Source organism: Oenanthe melanoleuca, chromosome 1 (assembly GCF_029582105.1).
Source record: "Oenanthe melanoleuca isolate GR-GAL-2019-014 chromosome 1, OMel1.0, whole genome shotgun sequence".
NCBI lineage: Eukaryota > Metazoa > Chordata > Aves > Passeriformes > Muscicapidae > Oenanthe > Oenanthe melanoleuca.
In genome coordinates this window covers 72,662-85,091 of record NC_079333.1, presented here as the reverse complement: position 1 = coordinate 85,091, position 12,430 = coordinate 72,662, and the positions used below count along the sequence as shown (strand labels likewise).

At 48.7% G+C, this 12,430-nt stretch overlaps 1 protein-coding gene across 3 annotated transcripts in view; it reads left to right on the top strand.

The window, feature by feature from the left end:
- The window catches only part of LOC130257845 (fibrous sheath CABYR-binding protein-like), a 41,237-nt gene that overhangs the window by 12,604 nt on the left and 16,203 nt on the right, over positions 1–12,430 (top strand). Inside the window, exons 9-11 of one of the 3 annotated variants that reach the window (XM_056500748.1) lie at positions 3,520–3,642; positions 5,192–5,314; positions 11,459–11,581. In XM_056500748.1, the coding sequence (XP_056356723.1) occupies positions 3,520–3,642; positions 5,192–5,314; positions 11,459–11,581 (369 nt within the window). The remainder of the gene's footprint in view (positions 1–3,519; positions 3,643–5,191; positions 5,315–11,458; positions 11,582–12,430) is intronic. The other 2 variants (XM_056500756.1, XM_056500766.1) reach the window with 2 other exon arrangements.

Here is a 12,430-nt window from a genome sequence, read left to right as displayed (position 1 = left end):
CTGCAAAGAGATGATTGTGTTGTCCATGAATACCTGTGGGCCTAGGGATGTTTTCTGTGCCAAATGGCGAAAACTGCATAGTTCTGGACCCATTTCTGAGGCAAAACCCAGAGGATGCATGTGTGTCTTGACACTTTCTATTGTGTGGTCTGCCTTGATAACTCTGCTTGAAAATGCCATTGGGGCCTGGAGAGAGGGGAAATGTTGAAAGATTTGGACTGCTTATTTGTGTATCTAAGCAGAGGAAAGACATTGTGTAATGTCTTCAGGCCAAAGAGGAGGAAATTGAACGCATGTCTTCAGCTGTGGAGACACCACAGTCTGAATATCCGGTGGCGGTAAGTGCCAGTCCTTGCTGGTGCTGTCTGTAGTACAAGACAGAGCTGCAAATTCCTGAGCAGCCAGCACTTGCTGTTGGTGGCTGAGGATGCTGAGTGCTGGAGTTCTGTCAGGACCCAGCAATTCTGACCAGCCTGTGAGAGCTTGAAACTGAGCTTTGTTCTGGCATGGTTTGACCCCAGGTTGCTGGGGTTCTGATAGAGGGCAGCCCTAAGCCTGAAGCCTCCCCAGCCCAAAAAGGGATCTTGTCAAAGACCTGGAGCTCAGCCTTTTTGGATACATAGGTGACTCTGTAGCCTGGAAAGACCTGTCCCACTCCACAGATTGGGCAAGTAACTATAGGCACAAAACGATTGATCTGAGCACACAGGCTCTTTGGGGCTCTTTGTCCTTAGGAGCTTCTTGGGTGTGTTTACCTTGGAGTATTTGAGAGACAGTATTGTGGAGTTGCACGCTGAAGTCAAAGATTTGTTGCTTTTAATGCTTGGTCGTTCTTTTGCCTCTTCAGGCAAAACGGTCAGTAGCAGAGTGCATTCTGAGTCTGTCTTTCTTTTGATAAGCTGCAAAGAGATGGTGTCTATGGTGTCCGTGTGCTATTCATGAATCCCTGTGGGCCTAGGTATGTCCTGTGTGCCAAATGGCGAAAACTGCATAGTTCTGGACCCATTTCTCAGGCAAAACCTCGAGGCTACGTATGTCTCTTAACACTTTCTATTGTGTGATCCTCCTTGATAACTCCATTTGAAAATATTATTGGAGCCTGGGGAGGCGGAAAAGCTGAAAGACTTGGACTGCTGTTTTGTGTAGCTAAGCACAGGAAAGACATTGTGGAATTTTAAATGTTTTATTCTTAGTCAAATGTGCAACTTTGTGCCTAAGGTGCTGCCTGGGAGAAAGGGAGCCAGGGGTGCTGGTCAACAGCAGCTGAACCTGAGGCAGCGTGTGCCCAGGAGGCCAAGAAGGCCAAGGGCATCCTGGCGTGTGTCAGCAATAGTGGGGCAGCAGGAGCAGGGCAGTGAGCTGTGCCCTGTACTGGGCACCGCTGCAGCCACTGCTCGAGTGTCCAGTTGTGGGTCCCTCTCTAGCAGAAAAACATGGATGGGCTGGAGCATGTCTGGAGAAGGGCAAGGGAGCTGGGAAGGCTTGTTTGCTGGTTTTGCATTTAGGGATGTTGACTGAGGGGGGTCTGAGAGGAGGAGCACGGGCACAGAAACAGAGGAGATCTGCTTTTCCCTGTAGGGGTTCCTCTGTAATCTGCAGGGGCGGATCAGAGGGCTGCTTTAGTAGTTGACAGCCTGGGTAGTTAATTGAAGAGTTATTTCGCTTTCATAAATTGCGCTGGTGTAGTTAATTGGCCTCTTTGCACTTCCATCAAAGAATGATGTAACAGCTGGCTCAGGCCGGCCCGGCCCCGGCTGAGCCCGGTCCCCCTCGGCCTGGCTGGGCGGGATGTGGGGGAGCCACCGAGGCCTCCCTCTCCGTTTTCAGCTGGGGAGCCCTGGTGGCTGGGCGGGGACGCCTTTTCTGAATTCCTGGTCCCCACCTCCCAGTGCGGCCATGGCTCAGACGGGGCTTCTGCTGCAGTTTTAGAAGCCACCAGGAGAGAGACAGAGGCCCGAGCTGACCGCGCCGTGTGGAGAGGTGCAGCTGGGCTTTGCAGTTTTGTCCGGCCTCTTCCACATGGCCCGTGCGGCCCGAGAAGCTCTAGCACGTTTCCCACATGGCATGGCCCTGCTCTCTTCACCTTTTAGGTGCAATTTTAACTTTTTTAATGCCTGAATAAGACTACAGATTTTCTGAGCTCCCCTGAATGAGTGGAATAAAGCAAGGAATCCACTGAGTCAGTAAAATGAACACTAAGTTCCAGATGGGAAGAGATTGAAAAAATGCCATTGATAAGTGGCTGAAAAACCTTTTTTGTGGGCTGTGAGGGGACTGGATTACACTAAATTCCTTTAAACTGTGAGAACCTACTTGGGGGAGGTTAAAGTGCTTGAGGAAAAATATTTTTTGCTCTGAGGGAATGGGGCACTCTGTTTTGGGACTGGAAATATGGACAGAGACATTTAATAGAAAAAGAGATGAAGAGAATTTTTTCTTTGAGCAGCTTGTCTTTAAAAGTAGCACCTCCATGCGTGTTGCATAATCCATAACACAGCTCTGGAAAGACTGTGAAGATGGGAGGAAGTCCCACAGTTTGCAATTTTCTCCACTGACAGACACAAAATGTGAAAGTGAAGATATCCCCTAGGTCTAAACCAAAAAACGAACTTTTCTTTCTAGAGTGAACTGAAATGATTTTTTAAGTGGATAACTGACTAAAGTGTTCCCTGTATGTTGTTGTTGAGAAATGTGGAACGTGAGCGAGAAGGGAAGACGAAATGATCTGGAAGTAATGTTCTGAAATTCTTTTTCTTTTCCCTGTGTTATTAACAAATTTCTTCTTATGCCATTTTAAGTTTTAGACTTGCCTTGTTTTTGCTCCTAAATCCTATCTCTAAAAGTAATTGAATATATTAGAACTGGCAAACCCAAATCAAGCCTTAACAGGGTGGGAGCACAAGTCCAGTAGGGATGTGCTGAGGGATCTTTAGCCTGGGGAAAGGGAGGCTCATGACGAACAATCCAGGCACACTTCCATAAGTGCTTACATGACAGTCCTCCCCACGAGGGTGGTTTCTATTCCAGGCATCTCCTCACTGCATCCAGATGCTTTAGACACTGGAGTAGGTAACATTTTGATCCTTTGGTTTCTTGGATTGTTGGTTTGCCAGGAGAAAAAGCCCTGCTCATTTTGTCTTTATACAGCATGCAATGGTGCTTTGGCTCAAGATTTCTTCTTCCAGCATATTATGAGATTCTGATAGTGTGTTAGTTTTTCACATCTTCAGAAGCCACAGCTAGTAACTCCCAGATTTTCCATTTCAGGACTATAAAGAAATCAGGGCTCAGTTTTCAGAGAGAAGGTGCTTGCTGATAGTAGCCAGGTTGGAATGTTGAATTCGAAGCCACATGCAGTTCTGTTAAATCAGCCCATATAATTTTGTCAGAGTGACTTAGAATCCTGTTGCTGTGACCGTTTATGAATTTTCCATAGTAGAGCAGGTTGTAGAGCAGAATATAAAAAAGGGTATACATGATAAGTAATGGCCACTTTGTCATGCTGCTCTCTGTCCACAGAGTCCAGAACCAACAGAAGACTATCCACTGACTCCCTCAGCTCCTGGAGAAGAGGCCAAAGAGGAGGAAATTGAGCGCAAGTTTTCAGCTGTGGAGACACCACAGTCTGAATATCCGGAGGCGGTAAGTGCCAATCCTTGCTGAAACTCTCTGTAGTATGAGATAGAGCTGCAAGTTCCTGAGCAGTCAGCACTTGCTGTTGGTGACTGAGGATGCTGAGGACTGGAGTCCTGCCAGGACCTAGTGATTCCCCCAGCCCATGAGAGCTTGATAATGGACTTTGATTTGGCATGATTTGTTCCCAGGTTGCTGGGCCTCTTATAGAGGACAGCATAAAGCATGAAGGATACCAAGCCCCCAGGAGGGATCATGTCAAAGACCTGGAGCTCAGCCTTATTGGATGCATAGGTGAAACTGTTGTTTGGAGAGATCTGTCCCACTCCACAGACTGGCCAAGGAGCAACAGGCACAAAAAAGTTTGACCTGATCACAGAGGCACTTTGGGATGCTTTGTCCTCTCAAGATTCCTGGGTGTGTTTACCTTGGAGTATTTCAGAGACACATACTTGAGTTAGAGCTTGAACTTAGATATTTGGTGCCTTTATTGCCAGGTCATTCTTTTGCCTCTTCAGGCAGAGCGGTCAGTAGGCGAGTGCAGTCTGAGGGCACCTGTGTTTTGATAAGCTGCAAAGAGATGATTGTGCTGTCCATAAGTACCTGTGGGCCTGGGGATGTGCCATGCCAAATGACAAAATTGGCATAGTTCTGGACCCATTTCTGAGGCAAAACTGAGTGGCTACATGTGTCTTGACACTTTCTATTGTGTGGTCTGCCTTGATAACTCAATTTGATAGTGCCATTGGAACCTGGAGAGGGAGAAAAGCTGCAAGACTTGGCCTGCTGTTTTGTGTTGTTTAGTACAGGAATGACACCTTAAAATTTCAGATGCTGTATTTTAAGTCAAATGTGAACTTGGGCAATATCAGCAAGGGTTTCTGGGCAACAGCACCTGAACATGAGGCAGTGTGTGCCCAGGTGGCACTTTCTATTGTGTGGTTTGCCTTGAAGAAGGACAAGGGCATCCTGGCCTGTGTCAGCAATAGTGGGGCAGCAGGAGCAGGGCAGTGAGCTGTGCCCTGTGTTGGGCACGGCTGCGGCCGCTGCTCGAGTGCTGTGTCCAGTTGTGAGTTTTTCCGGAGTAGAAAGTCATTGAGTGGCTGGATCATGTCTAGAGAAAGGCAAGGGAGCTGGGGAAGGGTGGGAGCACAAGTCCAGTTAGGATGTGCTCAGGGATATTCAGCCTGGGGAAAGGGAGACTCATGATGGACCATCCAGGCACACTTCCAAAATGCCTGTGTGACCATCCTCCCCATGAGGATCATTTCCATGCCAAGCATACCCTCACCGCATCCAGATGCTTTAGACACTGGAGTAGGTGACACTTTGATCCTTTGGTTTCTTGGGTTGTTGGTTTGCCAGGAAGAGAAGCTCTGCTCATTTTGTCTTTATAAAATGAGCAATCAGCCCATATAATTCTGTTGGAGCGACTTAGAATCCCATTGCTGTGACCGTATATGATTTTTCCTTAGTAGAGCAGGTTGTAGAGCTGAATATAAAAAACGGTATTCATGATAGGTAATGGCCTCTTTGTCGTGCTTCTCTCTGTCCACAGAGTCCAGAACCAACAGAAGACTATCCACTGACTCCCTCAGCTCCGGGAGAAGAAGCCAAAGAGGAAGAAATTGAGCGCATGTCTTCAGCTGTGGAGACACCACAGTCTGAATATCCGGAGGCGGTAAGTGCCAGTCCTTGCTGGTTCTGTAGTACAAGACAGAGCTGCAAGACTTGAGCAGTCAGCACTTGCTATTGGTGGCTGAGGATGCTGAGGACTGGAGTCCTGTCAGGACCCAGAAATTCCCCCCAGCCTGTGAGAGCTTGATAATTGCTCTGATCTGGCATGATTTGGCCCCAGGTTGCTGGGATTCTGAGAGTGACCAACTGCGGGGGACTTCTGGACTCTTTGTATCAGGGTGGACGCGAGGGACAAGACTCAGACGCTCTGTAAATGCTAAAAGCTACAGTTGCAGTTTATTATAAGGGAGTCTGCTAGGAGCTGCCCGGCACAGCCACGTGCAGATTAAAGAGATAAAAAGGGGGAGAGAAAGAGAGAAGAAGGAGGGTATAGAGAGAGAGTAAAGAAGGTAAAGAGGGGAAGAGAAGAGGAAAAGAAAAGAGAGAAGAGAGGAAGAAGAGGAGAAGAGTAATGGGATAAAAGGGTATTGGGGTAAAGGGAGAGGGAGAGGAGAGGAGAAGTGGGAGAAGAAGAGCAAGGAGTAAAGACAGGAAGAGAAAAAGAGAAGAGAGGAGGAGAGAGTGACTTCCCGTTTGTAACACAATAAATCCACTTCCATCATGAATATTCTAATCCCTAAGAACCAATCTAATACAAAATACTAATTCTATAGCATTTACATACAGCCTATAGGAAATCTTACATTAGCATAGCATGTGACATTCTAAACTCTAAGATCTAATCTTTGGGTGCGGGTCAGTCTTTTGTGTCTTTTGGCCTTGCCCTCTGGCCAAAAGCATTGTTTAATTAAGAGTGGATTAGCTTCGGTGAGCCATCCTATTGTGTTTATGGTAATTCAGTAACTAGGGCTTTCCTGTTCTACCTTCCCCAACAATTCCCAGAATCTGAGCATTCATATTTGCAAGATTCCTCAGTTTCATCTTCTCCAACATCTCCCCCGTTTTGTTCAACAATTAATACATTGGATATTGCTTTGATTAGTATTTGCAGGGTACAAATATTAAAACTAAAATTAATACTACTAGAATACACAAACTTATTTTAGAGTTAAACAGAGTTTCTTTAGCCAAGAGGCAAAGCCTTAACTTTGAACAAACTGTTCAGCTAGGTAGTAACTTTTTGTAATTTGGTCAGCCAAATTTTTTATATTTTGCAAAATAGTTTGATAACTTTATGCAGCAAATTTGTGAAAATTTTTACATGTGTTAAATAGACAGATGATATCATAGCTTGCAGATTTGGCTAAAGCAACTCAGGCATTTATCTTAGGTTGATTTACAGATAAAGTTTTACTATAAAAACTAAAACAAAGGAAGAAAATTAACATGCATTTGAGCAAACGATAAAATTCCAATTTTTTTCTTGAGGTGTTTTTGAGTTTTTAACCAAAACCAGGGGGTGTTATGCTGTCAATTCCCCCTCTGTTTTGCATAATGTGTGTGCCAGGTTGCGATAACAGGGCTGAACTGGATAAGTCCGGCGGTGGATCTGGCTTTGGTGCGGTAGGCATACAGAGTACTGGACAGCGGGCTGCGGAGGGGTACTGCTGAAGGGACGCTTTGGGACATAGGAGAGACGGGGACAGCGCAGATGCAGGAGGCGCTGGCGAGGTCTTTGCATGGACGGTGTTTGTGTTCAGTGTTATGTGGACAGGCATGGCATCTGTGACTGTGGCAGGCTGCTTGCTGACGGCTTTTCGGTGAACGCTGCCGACTGGGGGTGGGGCACTGCCGAGCACCGGGAGTTCAGGGGGTGAGCTGCGATGGTCACCGGACAGAACTGAGGCAGGAACGCAGTGGCTCGAGGCGGCACAGGAGGTGGGGGAGCTCCAGGTTGAGCGTCCCCCACCGCCTGTCCGAGGACTGGGCTGGCCGGAGCCTGCAGCGCTGGCGTGGGACCGACAGGCACGTCTCGGCACTCCGGGACCGCGGTCAGCGCTGACGTTGTGCTCCGCGCATCCGTGGAGCTGCGCGCAGGCAGCGGTGCATCGGCGCGGGCCAGCTCCGACGGCGGGCTCACTCCGCACCAGGCGGCTCCCGGGTTGGGAACGGGGAGCATCTGTGCTGCTGCCGGCAGCGCCGGTGTGGAGCCGAGCGGCGCAGCCCGGTCCGTCAGGACGCTGGACTGCACCGATGCCGTAACTGCAGGGACTATGGATTTTGCAGACTGGTGTGTCTGCAACGGGGTGGGAACGAAGGGAGCCGCAGCCACGTGCGTCATGGCGGCGGCGCCGGGTATTGGGGGAGGGGCTGAGGGACTCGCGGGAGCGAGGGAGGGGGGCGGGGTCGGCGTGACGCCATCAGCGAGGGGCGGGGCGGAGGCGATGACGTTGGCGGGTGGGCGTGCAGGGGCGGAGCTAACGGGCGGGGCCATGGCAGTGACGGGCGCGGGGGCGGGGAGAGCAGGGGTAAGGGACGGGGACGGGCCAGGACCGGGGGTGGGGTAAAGTGCAGATTGCGAGAGGAGGGGCGGGATTTGGGGTTACTGAGGAAGCATGAGAGACAGGAACGGTCGTAGTTACCGGGACGGGAGGGAGATTAGCAAGATTGGGTGCGGACGCGGCGGGTGGGTTTACGGGGACGGAGTTTGGGGATACGGGAGCGGAGGGAGGGGGAGGAGGGGCGGGGGCCACGTGGGTCGGAAGCGTGGCGGCAGGAGTTTGGGGAAGCAGGGAGACTGGCGCTGCGGGGCCCGGGGTTACGGAAACCGCGGGGGGAGGGGCCCCGGGGGCGTGGGGGATGGTGCCCGCCGGGGCGGCGGGAGCAGCGGGAGAGGCTACGGGGTCCGGGGAAGCTGGATGGACCGGGGGAGCGGGTCCCGGGACCACGTGGGTTGGAGGCGCTGCGGCCGGGACTCGGGGGAGCAGGGGGACCGGTGCCGCGGGGATCGGGGTTGTAGAAACGGAGGGGGGAACCGCGGGGGCATGAGGGGAGGTGGCTGCTGAGGACTTGTCCACAAACAACTCAAGCAACGCGCAACATGCCGGGACTAGTTCTGCTACAGCCATATCTCGGCGGGAAATGCGGTTAAAAAGTTTAACCCCTACTTTCTCCCAAAAATCTGCGGTAAAAACTACGGAACGGTCTGCATGAGGAAAATTAAGTAAAGTCCACTCCAAAAGATTTTTTAACTCTTGCTTAGGCAGGTCATGGTGATGAGAACTTAATAAATGTTTCAACTGCTTATACAAGTCTCTCTCGTGAGCGGAATGAGTCTGTCCCATTATTAACTTTTATATTAACTTTTAACTACTAACTTTTATATTAACTTTTAACTACTAACCTCGGTTTGCCGCTGATACAGTGCGTAATTTCCAGGGTCCCACAAAAGCGCTGGCCAGGCGTCCTTTCTGGGTGGAAGACACTGTATTTCCGGTCCCCTCTCAGAGCACCGCTGTATGCGTTGCTGTGCAACGGCGTAGCGGACTCGGGACCTCCCTCCACTGAGTTACAACTCACACACCGCCACGCAGCGTGTGGCTGTACTCGGTGCCACGGCGGGGAGTGCCGCGGGCGGTTCCCTCAGAGAGCTCCAGGCAGTACTGACCGGCAGTAACTGTGTGCTCGAGGGCTGTCAGAAAGTCCGTGCAAAGCTTGGCTCCCCTTACTCCACGGCTTTCTTGACAGTAAGAATATTTTAAGAGCTCCAGCCCACTACGTTGCTGAACCAACGCAAAGCTGTGCTCACAGCAAGCGAGGAAAGTAGGTAAAAGTAGGTTTAATAATTACCGTCCAGGAAAAAACGTCCCGCAACCAAAAACGGGTGAGCTGGTTCTTTAAATGACGTTGGGCGCCACTCTGCAGGAGTGAGACTCCTGCAGACTCTTTGTATCAGGGTGGACGCGAGGGACAAGACTCAGACGCTCTGTAAATGCTAAAAGCTACAGTTGCAGTTTATTATAAGGGAGTCTGCTAGGAGCTGCCCGGCACAGCCACGTGCAGATTAAAGAGATAAAAAGGGGGAGAGAAAGAGAGAAGAAGGAGGGTATAGAGAGAGAGTAAAGAAGGTAAAGAGGGGAAGAGAAGAGGAAAAGAAAAGAGAGAAGAGAGGAAGAAGAGGAGAAGAGTAATGGGATAAAAGGGTATTGGGGTAAAGGGAGAGGGAGAGGAGAGGAGAAGTGGGAGAAGAAGAGCAAGGAGTAAAGACAGGAAGAGAAAAAGAGAAGAGAGGAGGAGAGAGTGACTTCCCGTTTGTAACACAATAAATCCACTTCCATCATGAATATTCTAATCCCTAAGAACCAATCTAATACAAAATACTAATTCTATAGCATTTACATACAGCCTATAGGAAATCTTACATTAGCATAGCATGTGACATTCTAAACTCTAAGATCTAATCTTTGGGTGCGGGTCAGTCTTTTGTGTCTTTTGGCCTTGCCCTCTGGCCAAAAGCATTGTTTAATTAAGAGTGGATTAGCTTTGGTGAGCCATCCATGCTCAAGATCTTGAGCAGTCAGCACTTGCTATTGGTGGCTGAGGATGCTGACTGCTGGAATCCTTCAGGATGTACCAATTCCCTCCACCCTGTGAGAGCTTGATAATGTGTTTCATTTGGCATGATTGGTCCCATATTCTTGGGCTTCTTATAGAGACCAGCATAAAGCATGAAGTACACCAAGCCCCAGGAGGGATCATGTCAAAGACCTGGAGCTCAGCCTTATTTTCTACATAGAGGTCACTGTGATCTGGAAAGATCTATCCCATTTCACAGACTAGCCAAGGAGCGACAGGCACATAAAATCTTGATCTCACCACCCAGGTTTTTTGGGGTGCTTTGTCCTCTCAAGGTTCTTGGGTGTGTTTGCCTTGGAGTATTTCAGAGACACATTGTGGACTTGCAATTAAAGTCAGGGATTTGGTGTCTTTATTGCTAGGTCATTCTTTTTTCCTTTTGGGACAGAGCAATAAATAGCAGAGTGCAGTCGGAGTGCACCTGTGTTTTGATAAGCTGCAAAGAGATGATTGTGCTGTCCATGAATCCCTGTGGGCCTAGGGATGTCCTGTGTGCCAAATGACAAAAACTGCATAATTCTGGAACCATTTCTGAGGGAAAACCAAGAGGCTACATGTGTCTCTTGACATTTTCTATTGTGTGGTCTGACTTGATAACTTTGTTTGAAAATGCCATTGTAGTCTGGAGAGGGGAAAAAGCTGCAGGACTTGGACTGATTTCTTGTATTGCTAAGAAGACAAAAGACATTGAGGAATTCTCAATGCTGTGTTTTATGTCAAATGTTAACTTGGGCAAAAGCAGCAAGGTGTCCCGGTCAACAGCAGCTGAACATGAGACAGCATGTGCCCAGGTGGCCAAGAAGGCCAAGGGCATCCTGGCGTGTGTCAGCAATAGTGGGGCAGCAGGAGCAGGGCAGTGAGCTGTGCCCTGTGCTGGGCACCGCTGCAGCCGCTGCTCGAGTGCTGTGTCCAGTTGTGGCCCCTCTGGAGCAGAAAGACATTGAGGGGCTGGAGTGTGTCCAGAGAAAGGCAAGGGAGCTGGAAGTGGTGGGAGCACAAGCCCAAATTGTATGTGCTGAGGTAGGTTCAGTAATGGGGAAAGGGAGGTTCATGATGGACCATCCAGGTACACTTTGATAAATGCCTACATGACAGTCCTCCACACTAGGGCCATTTCCATGCCAAGCATCCCCTCACTGCATCCAGATGCTTTAGACACTGGAATGCGTAACACGTTTATAATTTGTTTTCTTTGGTTGTTGGTTTGCCAGGAGGGAACCTTATGATTATTTTTTCTTTATACAGCATGCAATGGTGCTTTGTCTCATTGCTTTTCCAGCATATTATGAGATTCTAATAGAGTTTTATTTTTCCATGTCTGCAGTAGCAACTGCTGGGTATTGCCTGATTTTCATTTCAGATCTTTAAAGCACTCAGAGATCAGTTTTCAGAGAGAAGTTTGCTTGCTGATATTAGCCAGGTTGGAATGTTGAATTCAGAGCCACATGCACTTCTGTTGAATCAGCTCATATAAATTTGTCAGAGTGGCTTAGAAGCCCATTGCTGTGACCGTTTGAAATTTTGTCTTAATAGAGCAGGTTGTAGAGCTGAATAAAAATAAGGGTGTAAATGATTGGTAATGACATTCCCTCACTCTTCTCTCTGTCCACAGAGCCCAAAACCAGCAGCAGACTATGCCCTAACTCTCTCAGCTTCTGGAGAGGAGGCCAAAGAAGAGGAAATTGACCTCAAGCCTTCAGATGTGGTGACACCACTGTCTGAATATTCTGAGGCGGTGAGAGCCAGTTCTGGCTTGGGCTGTCTTTAGTACAAGACACAGCTGAAAGTTCTTGAGGAACCTGCACATGCTATTGGTGGCTGAGGATGGAGAGTGCTGGAGTCCTTTCAGGACCTAGCGATTCCCCCTAGCCTGTGAGAACTTGATAATGGGCTTTGATCTGACATGATTTGGCCTCGGATTGCTGGGATACTGATTGAGGCCAGCCTGAAGCATGAAGGATACCAAGCCCCCAGAGGGATCATGTCAAAGACCTGGAGCTCAGCCTTGTTGGATACATAGGGGACACTGTGGTCTGGAGAGACCTGTCCTACTCCACAGACTGGTCAAGGAGCTACAATCACAAAAAAGGTTGATCTAATGAGACAGGCACTTTGGAGTGGTTTGTCCTCACAAGTTTCTTGGATGTTCTTACACTTACAATGTGGAGCTGCAAATTGATGTGAGATTTTTGGTACGTTTATTACCAGGTTGTACTTTTGCCTCTTCAGGCAGAGCAGTCAGCATCAGAGTGCAGTCTGAGTCCACATGTGTTTTAATAAACTACAAAAGATGATTGTGTTTTCCATGAATCCCTGTAGGTCTGGGGATGTCCTGTGTGCCAAATGATAAAAGCTGCATAGTTCTGGACACATTTCTGAGGCAAAACCCAGAGGATACATGTGTCTCTTGACACTTTCTATTGTGTGGCCTGCCTTGATAACTCCTGTTGAAAACTATATGGGAGCCTGGAGAGGGGGAAGAGATTAAAGATTTGGAGTGCTGTATTGTGTTGCTAAGCATAGGAAAGGCATAATGGAATTCTCAAAGCTTTATTTAAAGACAAATGTTAACGTGGGAAAATGG